The sequence below is a fragment of the Bos indicus x Bos taurus genome, chromosome 29 (genome assembly GCF_003369695.1).
Source record: "Bos indicus x Bos taurus breed Angus x Brahman F1 hybrid chromosome 29, Bos_hybrid_MaternalHap_v2.0, whole genome shotgun sequence".
Taxonomy (NCBI): Eukaryota; Metazoa; Chordata; class Mammalia; order Artiodactyla; family Bovidae; genus Bos; species Bos indicus x Bos taurus.
The window spans coordinates 48,662,432-48,677,968 of NC_040104.1; the positions used below are offsets into that span (position 1 = coordinate 48,662,432).

Here is a 15,537-nt window from a genome sequence, read left to right on the forward strand (position 1 = left end):
CAAGGAAGAAGAGTCAAACCAGTGGAGACCTATATTATAAAGGAATTAATAACAATGAGACAAATTCACAGTAGAAATCTAAGGTCTGGTTTTTAGCTTTTTTGCTTTAAACTGGCAATCTGTGTGACCTTGTCCAAATCACCTAACCTTTCTTGGTGTGTTTCCCCAACTCTAAACCTGGGGTGTTGCATGAGACAGTTTTGTGGTCCTCAGTGGGTTTATGTGCCTCTGGTTTAGTATATCATAATATCTTCTGAGTAATGGCATGACATGGATTATTTGTGACCCAAACACCTAGCATATTATCCTGTAGACTCTCTAGCTACAACGGTTTGTATTAATAAAAACTATACAACAAACATTTTTTTCTACTTTTCAGGCAGCCATTAGCATCAGCCAGAGAGTAAAACTTTATTCCCAAGTGTGTTGTACAGACAGTCTGAAACTGATTTCAGGAGCAGGGACCCAGAACATCAAGTAATGTCATGAGGGTGGTAATTTAAGCCATATTGGAATGAGCTGCTGTAGAAGATAGGGTTTAGCAGTATCTGGCTGTGCTGGGTCTCATCATTGCAAGGAGAAATCCTGCTAGAACTCCCCAGGACTTAAATGCCAAGTCTAAGAAGTAGCTCCTAATGCAGCTCTGGTTTCCTAAGTTTGAAAGTGTACGCTTAGGAGTTGGAAATAAGTTACAGAACTGTGGCAAGAGTCCTTAGCCCAAGTCACCATGCGTGAGACCTCTCCCTGGCTCTGCCGCCACCCATGGCAGGGGCCTGGGTCTGTGGAAGAGTGGCTTTCCTATTAAGGATGGACTGCTCCCCACCTGCAATTCAGGAGCCAAAGGAGACACGGGTTTGGTCCCTGGGTTGAGAAGATCCCCTGGAGGAGGGCATGGCAACCCACTCCAGTGTTCTTACCTTGATAATCCCATGGACAGAGGAGCCTGGTAGGCTACAGTCCATAGAGTCACAAAGAGTCAGACACGACTGAAGTGACTCAGCATGCACACACTCCATGAATCGTCTTCTTCTTGACCCTTTATCCTTATCCCAGTTTTCAGTTACGTTCTGCTCTGTATCCCTTCTTATGAACACTTTAATAATTATACAGTAGTCCCCTACACACAAACCATTGAGTTACAGATTTTCAAAGATGTGAACCTGTGTGCCAGCCCCTGTATGCCAGCTGTTGTGCTGTACTACTGCACTTTTCAAGGTGCTGTGTTATAATATGAAATATGTTGTCTTTATTTTTTGTGTTTGTTTCTTATGTACGTATTATTTGTGTGAAAAGTATTAATAAACCTATTCTATTACAGTACTGTATAGCTGATTGTGTCACTTGGGTACCTAAGCTAACTTGGACTAATGAACAAATTGGACTTATGAAGGTGCTTCAGAATGGAACTCGTTTGTGTGTAGGGGACTTACTGTAATGCCAGTTCATATTTGTGGAACATTTACTGTGTGCCCAACACGGTTGTAAGCCTGTTTCATAAGAGTGGGAACTGGTATAAGCCCCCTATTTTAAAGATAAGCCCTATTTGAAAAGCTTTAAGTGTTACCCCAAAGTCACCCAGCCAGTAAGTGGCAAAGCCACCTTTGGGTCTCATGAAGTGGCCCTTTGCTGTTAGTAAAACGAAATCCTTTCCTTTACCTTTGATGTGGATTCTCTTGTTGAAAAAGAAAATGTCAGCATAGGTTGCAAATTTCCTCCCTCATCCTGCATTTGTGACTCACAGATTTGTGTCCTCTCTAAAAACTGTCTTAGCTAATGATATTAATGGATAGCAATTGTACCTTACCATGTGCTGTGGACTGTTTTAAGTGCTTTATATTTATTAACTCAAATCCAATTCAGTAGGCACTATCGTTCTCATTGTATAGTTGAAGACAGTGAGGCACTGACAGGTTAAATACCCTGCCCAAGGTCACACAGCTACTCAAGAGCAGTGCTGGGATTCAAACCCAGGCGGTCAGGCACCAGAGCGTGTGTTCTGGAACCACTGTACACACAGGGTTTGCATAGGTTCTGGACTCAGTCACAGCCCTCACCTGAGCTACCTTTGCGTTTCTCACATAAGGCATCTTGGTCAAGTATGCCTGTGAAGGGGAAGCCCTTTGGATACTGACTTTGTCTCGCAGGCTCTCAGAGCTCATTCCCCAAGCACCATCTCTGTCTGGCTTATCAACTCCTTTCAAAAATCTGTAAGATAGGAAGAGATGAACTAAAAATAGAATGCTTTTCTAAAGCGCTGTTTTACTGTTCCGAAATCCCAGCTGTTTCAGGAGCCCAGTTTAATGGTGGCAAAATGGAGCTTCCCCAGGTTCCCCAAGCAAGCTGAGCCTTACTCCGAGCCAAGGCTCACAGAGAGGTGGCTTTTGTAGGAGCTGTTCTCTGCCCTGGGGTCTGTGGTGTTTTTTCATCCCTGGAAAGGAAACCCCCTGCCCTTCTGCAGCCCAGCCTGAGAACCTCCATCTGAGCGGACAGGGCCGGGCGGTGAGGCACGCTGCGCTGCCTCTGGAAAGGAAGTGTCTCCAAGATTGATGACTCGATGATCTCTTCAGAGATTATATCAAAAATTATTGATTATGTTACTAAGTCGTAGAAAATAGGCTCCAAGGTTGGGAACTAAGTGCTTTCTTTAAAATAATCCAGAAGCAGTAAAATAAATCAATGTGCAGAGCTTCTCAAACAGCATCAGTCTCATACTCGGGTTTCACAAATAGCTTGTCCCCAGTGTGGAAAAGCAGGACTCTTTTCTTTTTTTAAGAAAACATCTTAACAGTCATCTTTGCATACTAAAAAAAGGAAGCCAAGTCTTATTTTAACACTTACTTTACAGAATTTTACAGAATTTCTCGCTTCTGGCACTCCTTTATTTTCTAAATTGATGGAGAAAACTGCAAGCTTTTGAATTAATTTGTGCCATATAGGGTTTTGTATATATATATATATATATATATATATTTTTTTTTTTTTACAAAACTAAAAATACTAAAACCTCATGAGATATTTTCGTTTTAACAACTGAAGTTGAAAACTCAGTCCTGCTCCAGGTTTTGAAGTTAAATACAGATTTTAGAACACAAGAATACAATTCGATTTCAGTAGGGTTTGAAAGTCTTTTCATTTGCATTTAAGATCATTAATTCTGCTTTATAAGAAAAATATTCCGGCAGTGTATCTTGCTAAAAAAAAATAAACTCAGTATGCAAAAATATCATTTTCGAATAGTTAAAATGAAATGTTTTTTCATATTATGACAACATCTTTTGTTTTGACGGATTCACCAGAAGGGTTTGTAAAAGTAACTCTCCCCCAGGGCACTTAAATGTTTATTTATAAACAGTTAACTACTTAGAGGAGGGAGTAACTCCAGGGGGAGTAATAAGATGTTAGAAAACAAAGATAACTGCAAAATGATGATAAACCACAGAGTGAAAATTGTAATAAAACTCAAAGGAAAACTAATTCAGTTGGCAAACTTTTCCATTTGGTATTGTCTAGAACCTGGGAGATCTGAGACCTTATGTTAGGGGATCTCATCCTATTTTTGGGTAGCAGTTTCCTCACCTGTAAACTCAAGAGAGTGAAACAGATTATCTTTTAGCCTCCTTTGTCTGTGTGTGCTCAGGCCCTCAGTGATGTCCGACTCTTTTCAACCCATGGACTGTAGCCCCCAGGATCCTCTGTCCATGGGGTTCTCCAGGCAAGAGTACTGGAGTGGGGTGCCATTCCCTTCTCCCGGGGTTCTTCCTGATCCAGGGATCAGACCCGCATCTCTTGTGCCCCCTGCATTGGCAGGCTGGTTCTTTACCACTACTGCCACCTAGGAAGCCCTTCGGCCTCCTTTGAATTTGTATAATTTCTTCATTCTCTTTCCTGAAGTAAGATGTGCTTATTTGGAGGATTTGGGAGCTGAGCATACTACAGGCCTCTGGGTCTCTGTTTACTTCCCTCCCTTAATATCGTGTTCAGCGGGGACTTCCCTGGCCATCCAGTTGTTAGGACTTGGCCTTGCAATGCACGAGGTGTGGTTTGATCCCTGGTTAGAGGGCTAAGATCCTATATGCCTTACAGCCAAAAAACCAAAACATAAACCGAAAGCTATATTGTAACAAATTTGGTAAAAACTTTAGAAAGAGTATCGTGTTCAGTACACCAGTACTGTACACCTTCTTCGTGGTACGTGGTTCTTGGTACATGCTGGTATCGATGCTGGGAATAGGACTGTGTCCAGTTTTGGCACATCCTAACAGCTTTCCTTCAGGCTGGGCTTAGGGTGGAAATGTGGGGACAGACTAAGAAAACTTTAGTTGAACTGAATTCACCATTGGAGTGGTTTTCTTTTCTGGTGACCGAAGAGTCCAGATTCCTTGGGTGATGTATTGGGTAAAACCACAGGAAGTGCCCTGGACATAGACTCTTGAAAAAATGAAAGTGTTAATCACTCAGTCATGTCTAACTCTTGGAGACCCCATGGACTGTAGCCCACCAGGCTCCCCTGTCCATGGAATTGTCCAGGCAAGAATACTGGAGTGGGCTGCCATTCCTGTCTCCAGGGAATCTTCCCTTCCCAGGGATCGAAGTTGGGTCTCCTGCATTGCGGGAATATTCTTTACTGTCTGAGCCACCAGGGAGGACTGGTGAGTAGGTAATGAGGCAGAAACAGAATTTGCATTTCCCCGGAGATGCTGGGAGTAACCTCTTTTCTACCTTACGAGAGTCTGCATGCCTTCGATTATTTTCTTATAAACACCGGTCTCCTTCCACTGTGTTCATAGTGAACGTAAAAATGCCTGTTCTGTTTTGGAAGTTCACCATTCTCAGATGGTGAACTGAAAGAGTTTCTAAAGTCATGTGGGTTCTTATTAAAGCTTCTCCTGGTTTCTATCTGTACTCCCTAAGGATCCCTTCTTTCAGCTGAGCGTACTCCACAGATAGGTACCCCCAGTTGCACTAGTCCCCTGGGGTTCACTCTCCTGGGAGGGATATTTGAACTTCTGCCTCCAAGCTGCTTCTTTGCACATAACTTAGAACATGGAGCATTTCCCAAGGACAGACAGCCAGAGGAACTGCCTGTGAAATTAACTTCTTATATGAAAGGTCATTACATCAGCATGCTTTATTTTTAGTCTTTATTTTGCTTATGAAATTCCTATATTAAACTGTACTCTTTTTCTCACCTATTCAGTGTCTCCTAGGTGCTGCATCTGATGATAGCAGCAAGGCGTATTAAAGAACTGTGCAAATGCAGGCCCAGAATTTCACTTATGAGAGTTTCCTGGAAGGCAGAATTGGGGAAAAAATGAGAAAGCACTGTGGAGTATGGAGAGAGTCAGAGTTCTAATTCAGACTCTGCTATTAGGAAAGTGAGGTTTGATGTTATTATCTACAAAAAATTATAATAATATGTGCCTTGCCAACCATGGATATTTTTATAAGCTACAGAAAATTTGGTAATATTTGAAGATACTAAACTTCCCCAGGGGATTTTTCAGCTTACAATCAGTGACTGTAACTAGTTTAAAACCAGAATGGAGGTAACCAAATAGAGAAAGTGGGTAAGTTTTATGTTTTTCCATCAGTGATAAATACTGACTAGTTCTGTAGAATTAAAGTAATATGTGCTTCTGGGAAGCCTTAATAATTTCTTTCTTTCTTATGTTGATAGAGAATTTAGGAAGACTGATGGTGTGATGGGAAAAAAACACAGATTTTGGAGCAGGAAAGACCAGGGTTTGAGATGCTGCTCTGCTGCTGGGAGAAACTGGATGGGCCAGTGTTCCAGCCAAATGGGTTAACAGCCTTCTAGCTTTCAATTTTCTAACATGTAGTTGGGTGCTGTAGTACTTTAGGGTGTTGCGGGGATTAAATGTAACAAAGCAGCTAAGTCACAGAATGCCTGCAGAAGGGTTCATTTCCTTTCTCCTCTTCTCTTCCATTCTGTTTCCCATACAAGAGACAGAGAAAGGAAATGTGAGGGTCTGGTGAGTATGTCTTGGTAGAAGAACTCATACATTTGGTTGTTCTAAAAATCTGAGCCAAAGCGTATAAATAGATAGCTCTTTCCTGTTAAATAGCATTCCCCTTCTCTGTTTTTAAAGCACTTGACAGATTTTACAGTTAAAATAGGAAAATATTTTTAATCTTTTCTTCTACACAGTCATAGAGCTGTGGTGACTGTGGAAATTTAATAGTAGCTGATAAAAATAATTGGAAGTAATTCCTTCAATTACTCATAAGAAGATAAATCTCTTGTCATTCTTTAAATTTTCCTTGCACAAAATCTTCCTTTCCTCTCTTGTTCTGAGAGGCACAGTCCACTCGTGAATATCGCTTAGATCAGGTGACTCCTTAGGGATGGTCCTCCCTGCTTGGTTTGTTAAGTGATGTTTTGTTAATCTTCATCATATTGGCTTATGCCTAACTCTTGATCAGTTTAAAATTCAACACGACAGAAGATGGTAATACTTCGAATACATTTCTTTAAAGATCCTAATTATAAAAAGTAATTACACAACCATTGATGTACAATGTTGATTTAAGAAATATTAGAAGATGCAAGATGCTCCCCAAACTCACAACATAGTTAATTCATTTTAAAGGTAAAAATGCAGTATATATATATATGATTAAGTCCTATATATAAATGATTAAGTCCTAATAGAATCATATCACATATAGTGTTTTATGCTCTTTTTTCCATGTAGTGTTATATTCTTACTGCATCTGAAAATACACAGCTTTCAGTCATTATTTTTAATGGCTGCAGAGTCTTTTGTTTTCTAGAATGTGCCACACAGCATTTGCTTCTCAATTGATAAGCAATTAATGTTTTTTCAATTTTTGTATTTTAAACTGTCCTGTAAATGTACACTTGTCTAATTATTTCCCTAGGATAATTGCCTAGAATTTAATATTATGTCAGCCGTAAATGAACTTCTTAAGCCTTGCAGTATGTATTTCTAAACTGACCTTCAGAATGCAAGAAAACTTACACCAGGGGACGGTCAATCCTATCAGCACTGTAGACGTGTCGCTCAAAAAAATCGGGCATGATAAGTGTAAATCCTAGTGATTTTGAGTTCCTTGTCATCTAGTAGTGGGGAGTGTTCTACTTTTTTTTCTTGTATTGATGTTTTAGTAAAAAGATTTTATAATAAAGTTTTCAAAACACACTGTTTCATAATAGTTACTTCTGTTCCTTCTCTTATGATCCTCTAGGTTAATTTATCTCTTCTCTCTCTCTGTTTTTCCCCTCCAGGATGGAAGTATGATGTGATGGATCTAACTATGGGATACTGTGTGGGCACACGGCCTCCCTCTTGCCTCATTCTCCTGCTTCTCAAGCTTTTGGCTACACTCTCTCAGGGGCTTCCTGGGACCGGACCCCTGGGTTTCCACTTCACACATTCCATTTATAATGCTACCGTGTATGAGAACTCGGCAGCAAGGACTTACGTCAACAGCCAGAGTCGCATGGGCATCACCTTGATCGATCTGTCCTGGGACATCAAATACAGAATAGTGTCTGGAGACGAGGAAGGCTTTTTCAAAGCTGAGGAAGTCATCATTGCAGATTTCTGTTTTCTCAGAATAAGAACTAAAGGTGGCAATTCCGCCATATTGAACAGGGAAATTCAGGACAATTATTTATTGATAGTCAAAGGCTCTGTCCGAGGCGAGGATTTGGAAGCATGGACCAAAGTGAGCATACAGGTTTTAGATATGAATGACCTGAGACCCTTATTTTCACCCACAACCTACTCAGTTACAATCGCAGAAAACACAGCCCTAAGGACTAGTGTCGCCCAGGTGACGGCAACAGATGCAGACATTGGCTCCAACGGCGAATTCTATTACTACTTCAAGAACAAAGTTGAGCTGTTTTCAGTCCACCCCACGAGCGGGGTCATCTCCTTAAGCGGACGATTAAATTATGATGAAAAGAGCAGATACGACCTGGAGATCTTAGCCGTGGACCGGGGGATGAAGCTGTATGGGAATAATGGAGTGAGCAGCACTGCCAAGCTTTATGTTCACGTTGAACGGGTAAACGAGCACGCCCCCGCTCTCCACGTGGTCGCTCACGTTCCTTTCTCATTGGACACAGAGCCTGTATATGCAGTGGTGACAGCCGATGACCTCGATGAAGGGGCCAATGGAGAGATTGAGTCTGTTTCCATCGTGGCTGGGGACCCTTTAGACCAATTCTTCCTGGCCAAGGAAGGAAAGTGGGTGAATGAGTACAGGGTTAAGGAGAAGAAGCCGGTTGACTGGGAGAGCTTTCCCTATGGCTACAACCTCACTCTTCAAGCCAAAGACAAGGGGTCACCTCAGAAATTTTCAGCAGTCAAGATAGTCCACATCGCCAACCCCAAAAGAGACACTGTCCCAATTAGATTTGAGAAAGACGCGTACGAAGTGAGCATTAGTGAATTTTCCCCTCCCGGTGTCGTGGTTGCTATAGTAAAATTAAGTCCCGAACCACTAGATGTGGAGTACAGATTATCCCCTGGAGAGGATGCCCAGTACTTCAAAATCAATCCCCAGTCAGGTCTGATTGTCACCGCACAGCCACTGAACACCATTAAGAAGGAGGTTTATAGACTGGGGGTGACAAACAAAGAAGGAGATTTAAAAACGCAAGTCACCATCAGCATAGAAGATGCCAACGACCACACCCCAGAATTTCAGCAGCTGCTGTATGAGGCATTTGTGAATGAGAGTGTTCCCGTAGGAACAAGCGTGCTGACAGTTTCAGCTTCTGATAAGGATAAAGGAGAAAACGGGTACATCACCTACAGTATTGCCAGCCTGAACGTCTTGCCGTTTGCCATTAACCAGTTTACAGGCGTCATCAGCACCACTGAAGACCTGGACTTTGAATCCTCTCCAGAAACGTACCGGTTCATCGTCAGAGCCTCTGACTGGGGCTCGCCATACCGCCACGAGAGCGAGGTCAACGTGACTATTCGAGTCGGAAACGTCAACGACAACAGCCCCCTCTTTGAAAAAGTGGCTTGCCAGGGAGTGATCTCCTATGACTTTCCAGTTGGGGGTCATATCACGGCTGTCTCAGCGATTGATATTGACGAGCTGGAGCTTGTAAAGTACAAAATCATCTCTGGAAACGAACTTGGTTTCTTTTATTTAAACCCAGACTCTGGTGTTTTGCAGCTTAAAAAGTCACTGATGAATTCTGGCATTAAAAATGGAAATTTTGCCCTCAGGATTACAGCCACTGATGGAGAGAATCTTGCAGACCCCATGTCTGTTAACATTTCAGTCTTACATGGGAAGGTGTCTTCAAAGAGCTTCAGTTGCCGAGAAACTCGCGTGGCTCAAAAGCTGGCAGAGAAGCTCCTCATTAAGGCCAAAGCAAATGGGAAACTGAATCTAGAAGATGGATTTCTTGACTTTTATTCAGTTAACCGGCAGGGACCACATTTTGACAAGTCATTTCCTTCTGATGTGGCTGTGAAGGAGAATCTGCCAGTTGGTGCTAATATCCTGAAGATTAAAGCCTATGATGCCGACTCTGGCTTCAATGGGAAGGTGCTATTTACAATATCTGATGGGAATATGGATAGCTGTTTTAATATCGATATGGAGACCGGGCAACTTCAAGTCCTTATGCCCATGGATCGAGAACACAGAGACCTCTATCTCCTTAACATCACCATCTATGATTTAGGGAATCCACAAAAGTCCTCATGGAGGTTGCTTACCATCAATGTGGAGGATGCCAATGACAATAGCCCGATTTTTCTTCAAGACAGTTATTCAGTTAACATTCTTGAGAGTTCAAGTATTGGCACTGAGATTATTCAAGTGGAAGCCAGAGACAAAGATTTGGGTTCTAATGGTGAAGTGACTTACTCAGTCTTGACAGATACGCAGCAGTTTGCCATCAATAGCTCCACTGGAATCGTGTATATAGCAGACCAGTTGGACCGGGAATCCAAAGCGAACTATTCTTTAAAAATAGAAGCCAGAGACAAGGCAGAAAGTGGCCAGCAGCTCTTTTCCGTTGTCACCCTGAAGGTTTTCTTGGATGATGTCAATGACTGCTCCCCAGCTTTCATTCCCAGTAGCTACAGTGTGAAGGTCCTTGAAGACCTCCCCGTTGGCACCGTCATTGCTTGGCTGGAGACCCATGACCCAGATCTGGGACTGGGGGGTCAAGTGCGCTATTCCTTGGTCAATGATTACAACGGGAGATTTGAAATAGATAAAGCAAGTGGCGCCATCCGCCTGAGCAGGGAGCTTGACTATGAAAAGCAGCAGTTCTATAACCTCACAGTTCGGGCCAAGGACAAAGGGCGGCCTGTCTCTCTGTCATCTGTGTCCTTTGTGGAGGTGGAAGTGGTGGATGTCAATGAAAACCTCCATACTCCCTATTTCCCGGACTTTGCTGTTGTTGGCTCTGTAAAAGAAAACTCACGGATTGGAACCAGCGTGCTGCAGGTGACTGCCCACGATGAGGACTCGGGGAGGGATGGGGAGATCCAGTACTCCATCAGGGATGGCAGTGGTCTTGGAAGGTTCAATATTGATGACGAGAGTGGTAAGTTTCATGTTTTGTGCCAGAAGTGTTGTTTCATGTCTCTTCAGTTGTCAACACTGGGAAAGTGAAGGGCTATTCTTGAACTCAAGCGGAATGACAAATGAGGTTGCATTGGTGCAGAGGTGACCAAGTCAAATCTTTTCCTTAGAATTCACCGACTTGTAAGAAGACCTCTTTATACATGAGAGCTGATGGTTTTCAGTGGGAGTCCCTGGTTTCTTTCCTATTCAGCTACGCTGTCACCAAGTTATCTTTTGATAAGTGTAGGTAATCCTCACCTCTGCTGGGTGTATTCATGACCTTCACTAAATTAAGGGTCCTGATAAAGTAAATTACATTTGCGTTTGTTTTACATTAGTAGTGTGAAATGAGTTTTCAAGTGGCTCTTGTTTCCCTCTACAGACAGGTTCTGCTGAAGCGATCTGGCGTTAGTTGCTTGGTCTCTCGTGTCTCATAGGCACTTCTGGCCCTTGACTGACAGGCGTTTGCACTGTATTGGCCCCATTGATACATGGAGGCATCCTTCTACAAATACTTTCATGATAGACTAGAGGAGGCATGCTGTGGATTTTATTTATTTAAAAAAAATGGTTTCAAGATTTTACCTGTAAGAACTTACATTTTATAGAAACATTTTAATATGTGGGACAAAATTGTCCTGATAGTTTTCTTGTCCCCTACCTGTTGATTTACACATCATCATAGCTACAGATATGTATTTTATTTCTATTCTTATTGTCATTATTTGCCTTTAAACATACAGGTGCTTGGCCGTGTGTGTGCGCGTGCGCATGCCTTGATCAGCAGAGTAACTTTTTCTTTTCTTAGTATTTATTTTTATGCATTTACATGGGTGCGCTGGGCCTCAGTTGCAGCACATGCATATCTTTTTCTAGTCTTCTCTAGGTTGTAGACATCTCAAGACAGGGGCTGCGTCTTCTCTATTCCCGTGTGAATGGCCCTGTTGGCGCTTTTCATTTGCGGGGACACATTTGGATCCAGTACAGTATTTTCTACAACACTCACAGGGTGTTTTGTTCCCAGTAAGGAAGACGGTGTTGACGCTGAGACGATCATGAGAACAGGTAGAGAGTAGGGGTTGTCCTAACAATCCTAGTTTACAGTAGTTATACCAGAAAAAGGGCTTGAGAAGCTGTCTCAATATTGGATAGAAGTAGCAAAACTTTCTGTACCATCACGGATTTAAACTTTAAATTGGAAATTTTTAATGTGTGGTTTCTGATTGTGGCCAGTGCAAACCGTAAAAGTGATCCATAGCCCCAAAGAAGGAAAGGTAAATGTCAGGAAAACTGGGTTCTGATTTAATCATATACTCTATCTTTTATATGTAACTTGTCATTCAGTTAGAATGTATTTTTACCTTTGAAATACAAAATGAGAAAGGAAAAGCAGCGATCTTCGCTGCTGCTAGTTTACTATTAACAGTAATGGCTTCATTGAGTACTTGCAATGGGCAACATACTGTATGAAGGGTTTTACAGTCAAGTCTCATTTAATTCTTCCAATAGTCCCATTAATCTTAATACTCAATTCATGAACCAATATTCAGAGAGGATACATAACTTGGAGCCTAGTTTCAAGTTTAGCTCTGAGTAACTGTGAAATACACTGCAATCTCCAGTCTAAGGACAAGCATGGGCTTCCTTGCTTGTTTCTAGACACACTTGAATTTGGAGTTGATCTAAAATCTGTAAGAATAAAGTGTGAAATGTGTGTCAAAATCCTTAGAGTCCTGAGCTCAGAGATGGCTGGCACCAGCCATTACTCACCGTCCTTTGTCCTTCCAGTCCCATTGTTTGTGTGCTTCTCCAGTGTGAGAAGCTTACCTTGGGACTCAGGTGGATATAGGTAGGTAGGTCAACAGTAAGGTGTCAGGCTGAACCAGTAACCGCTGCAGCCTAGATGGCTACATCAAGCCACAGTGGGTTGTTTTGTTAGGAAGTTTCACCTTGGTGTAGCTTGATGCAGGCAAGAGCAGGAGCAGTTTGGTGAGAGTGGCCGAGATTTTCCAAGTTTGTACTATTCTGTTTTCATCTTGGGTATTACTGCATAAAATGTGTGTATAGTTATTTGATGCTATAGCTGGTTTTATAATTCTTTATGTAAATTATTTTAATTGAAGTATAGTTGATTTGCAATTATATATATGTATGCTGCTGCTGCTGCTAAGTTGCTTCAGTCGTGTCTGACTCTGTGTGACCCCATAGACGGCAGCCCACCAGGCTCCCCCATCCCTGGGATTCTCCAGGCAAGAACACTGGAGTGGGTTGCCATTTCTTTCTCCCATGCATGAAAGTGAAAAGTAAAAGTGAAGTCGCTCAGTCGTTTCCGACTCTTAGCGACCCCATGGACTGCAACCTACCAGGCTCCTCCGTCCATGGGATTTTCCAGGCAAGAGTACTGGAGTGGGGTGCCATTGCCTTCTCTGATATATATGTATATACATATATATTCCTATTTACATTCTTTTCCATGATAGGTTATTACAAGATATCAAGTATAGTTCCCTGTGTATACAGTGGGTCCTTCTTTATCTGTTTTGCATACAGTCTATGGGCTTGCGAAGACTCAGATGCAGCCGAGTGAGTAAGCACAGCACAGCATATGTAGAGTAGTGCACATCTGTTAATCCTAAACTCCCAATTTATCCTCTACGCACCTTCCCCTGTGGTAACCATAAATTTATTTTCTATGTCTCGTTCTGTTTTATAAATGTGTTGATCTGTATTACTTGTTTAGATTCCACGTATAAGTGATATCATATGACATTTGTCTTTGTTCGTTCACTTAGTATGATAATCTCTAGGTCCATCCATGTGGCTGCAGACGGCATCATTTCATGCTTTGCATGACTAACACTCCACTCACCTTTCTTTATCCACTCATCCCTCCTCCTTACCTGCTCATCTGTCTGCGGGCGTTCAGGTGGCCTCCCTGCTTTGGCTGTTGTAAACAGTGCTGCTGTGAGCATTGGGGTGCATGTACCTTTTTCAGTTAGTGTTTTTGACTTCAGGAGTTTGGTGTCTTTTGCCTCTGTTGAAAAGTCAGCTCACTGTTTTGCATTTGTTCTCTTATATTCTGGATTGCATAAAATAAATTTTGCCATAAGTGATAATAATGTCACTTTCATTTTGACATTGCTTTGTGACTTAATCTCTTTTCTTAGGACATTAACTCCTCTGGGGTGAAGAGTAGCTGAGTGCATTATGTAAAGTCACCTACCTGTTTGAGGATATATCTAGAACCATTTCCTCTCAGTCTTAACTCAGTACTCTGTTCTTTGCATTCAATACCCATGTTTCTGATTTAACTTCTAGAAAATTACTCAGTTTTAAAACTATAGTGACTATTTATTTTTCTCCTTTATATTTCATATGGTTTCCCTGTTTAAGGAATTAAAACTATGTTTTTCTCTGGTTATCAGGAAAGAGGCTTGGACTTAATGTTGAAATGTTTTAATGAAGACTAGAATTCCTATATGGTAATATTCTTAGCCATCTTTCTTCCGTCTCACTTCTTGTAGATTTTAACATCCCAGCCTAAGAAGCTGATGAGGAATGATTGCCTTGACTTGTGCCAGGGCTTGCTAAGGTTGGGGAGAAGTTTGGCAAATGTACGAACAACAAGAGAAGCCATCCCTTTGTACTGTTTGGCTTATGCTCCTATTGAATAATCCATCAGCTCTGCCTGCAAGCGCTAAAAATCATGGCTTGAGCCACTGGCAGAATGAATGAATGGCTATTTAGCCCTACAACTGTTACTGGTTCTGAAGTCTGGACTCTGCTCTTCATTTGACCCCCAGGCATAAAACAGCTTAAACTTCTTTGGAATTTTGTCTTTCAAGAACCTTGAAGACTCCTGCCAAAGCTTGTGTCATGGCTTGCATTGATTCATGGGTCTCAAACTTATGCATGCACATGAATCAGCTGGAAAGTTTGTTCACAATGCAGGTCCCCAGGCCTGATTCCCAAGGATTCTGATTCCGTTGCTCTGGGATGGGAGCCTAAGAATCTTCATGTGAGCTCTTCAAGCTGTTCTTCTGTATGTGGTTCAGAAACACTACCCTAAATTTACCTGGGCTCTTTAGAGTATGTTTACAGATTCTATCTTTCCTATAAATTCCTTTTCCTTATTCTTTGGAAAGACAGGGAATTGAACTCATATTTTGGATGAATTTCTTTTTTAAGTAAGCTTTCCAACCCCAATATATTACTCATTAGTAGTAATAGTTTTCTGAATGCTTTCTTGATGAATCAAAAATCTATTTACATGCTTTAGTAACTGCAGTGCTCCTGTTTTGTGAATCAGCTTATGCTGGGATTAGTTAATCCACTTAGTAGTTTTAGGGGCTTCCCTGGTGACTCAAATTATAAAGACTTTGCCTACAATGCAGGAGACCTGGGTTCAGTCCCTGGGTTGGGAAGATCCCCTGGAGAGAGAACGGCATCCCACTCCAGTATCTTGCCTGAAGAATTCCATGGACAGAGGAGTCTGGTGGGCTACAGTCCATGGGGTTGCAAAGAGTTGGACACGACTGAGCGACCATCACTTATACTTTAGTAGTGTTATGTTCTTTCCTATTTTGGAACTCAGTGAACGAAACCATACCTTTGAGTTTTTTACCAGGTACAGGCACTTATAAATGTTTAATAACATTCACCGTAATGGATTAGCTGAGCGGCCTTCAACTATAGTGGATTCAATCACAGTTTAAATGACCAGTGACCAGTCTGGAAGATGGAACCTGCAATTTAATCATTTTTTTTTCTTCACAAATAACACATTCTTATTCTTTGACACAATAAAAATTCATATTCTTGGCTACTCAGAAGTTTTAGATAGAGTACATTGTACATTTTAAACTGTAATTTTCTGTTAGATTCTTTTGTAAGCTGCAATGACTTCACTGTTTTATTTAGCTGGTATTAAAGAAATATTTA

The 15,537-nt window shown here is 41.6% G+C and overlaps 1 protein-coding gene across 1 annotated transcript in view; it reads left to right on the top strand.

Moving 5' to 3' along the window:
• The window catches only part of FAT3 (FAT atypical cadherin 3), an 801,278-nt gene that overhangs the window by 149,635 nt on the left and 636,106 nt on the right, over positions 1-15,537 (top strand). Inside the window, 1 exon segment of the mRNA XM_027532628.1 lies at positions 7,271-10,576. Coding sequence (XP_027388429.1) covers positions 7,288-10,576 — 3,289 coding nt within the window. The 5' untranslated portion in view covers positions 7,271-7,287.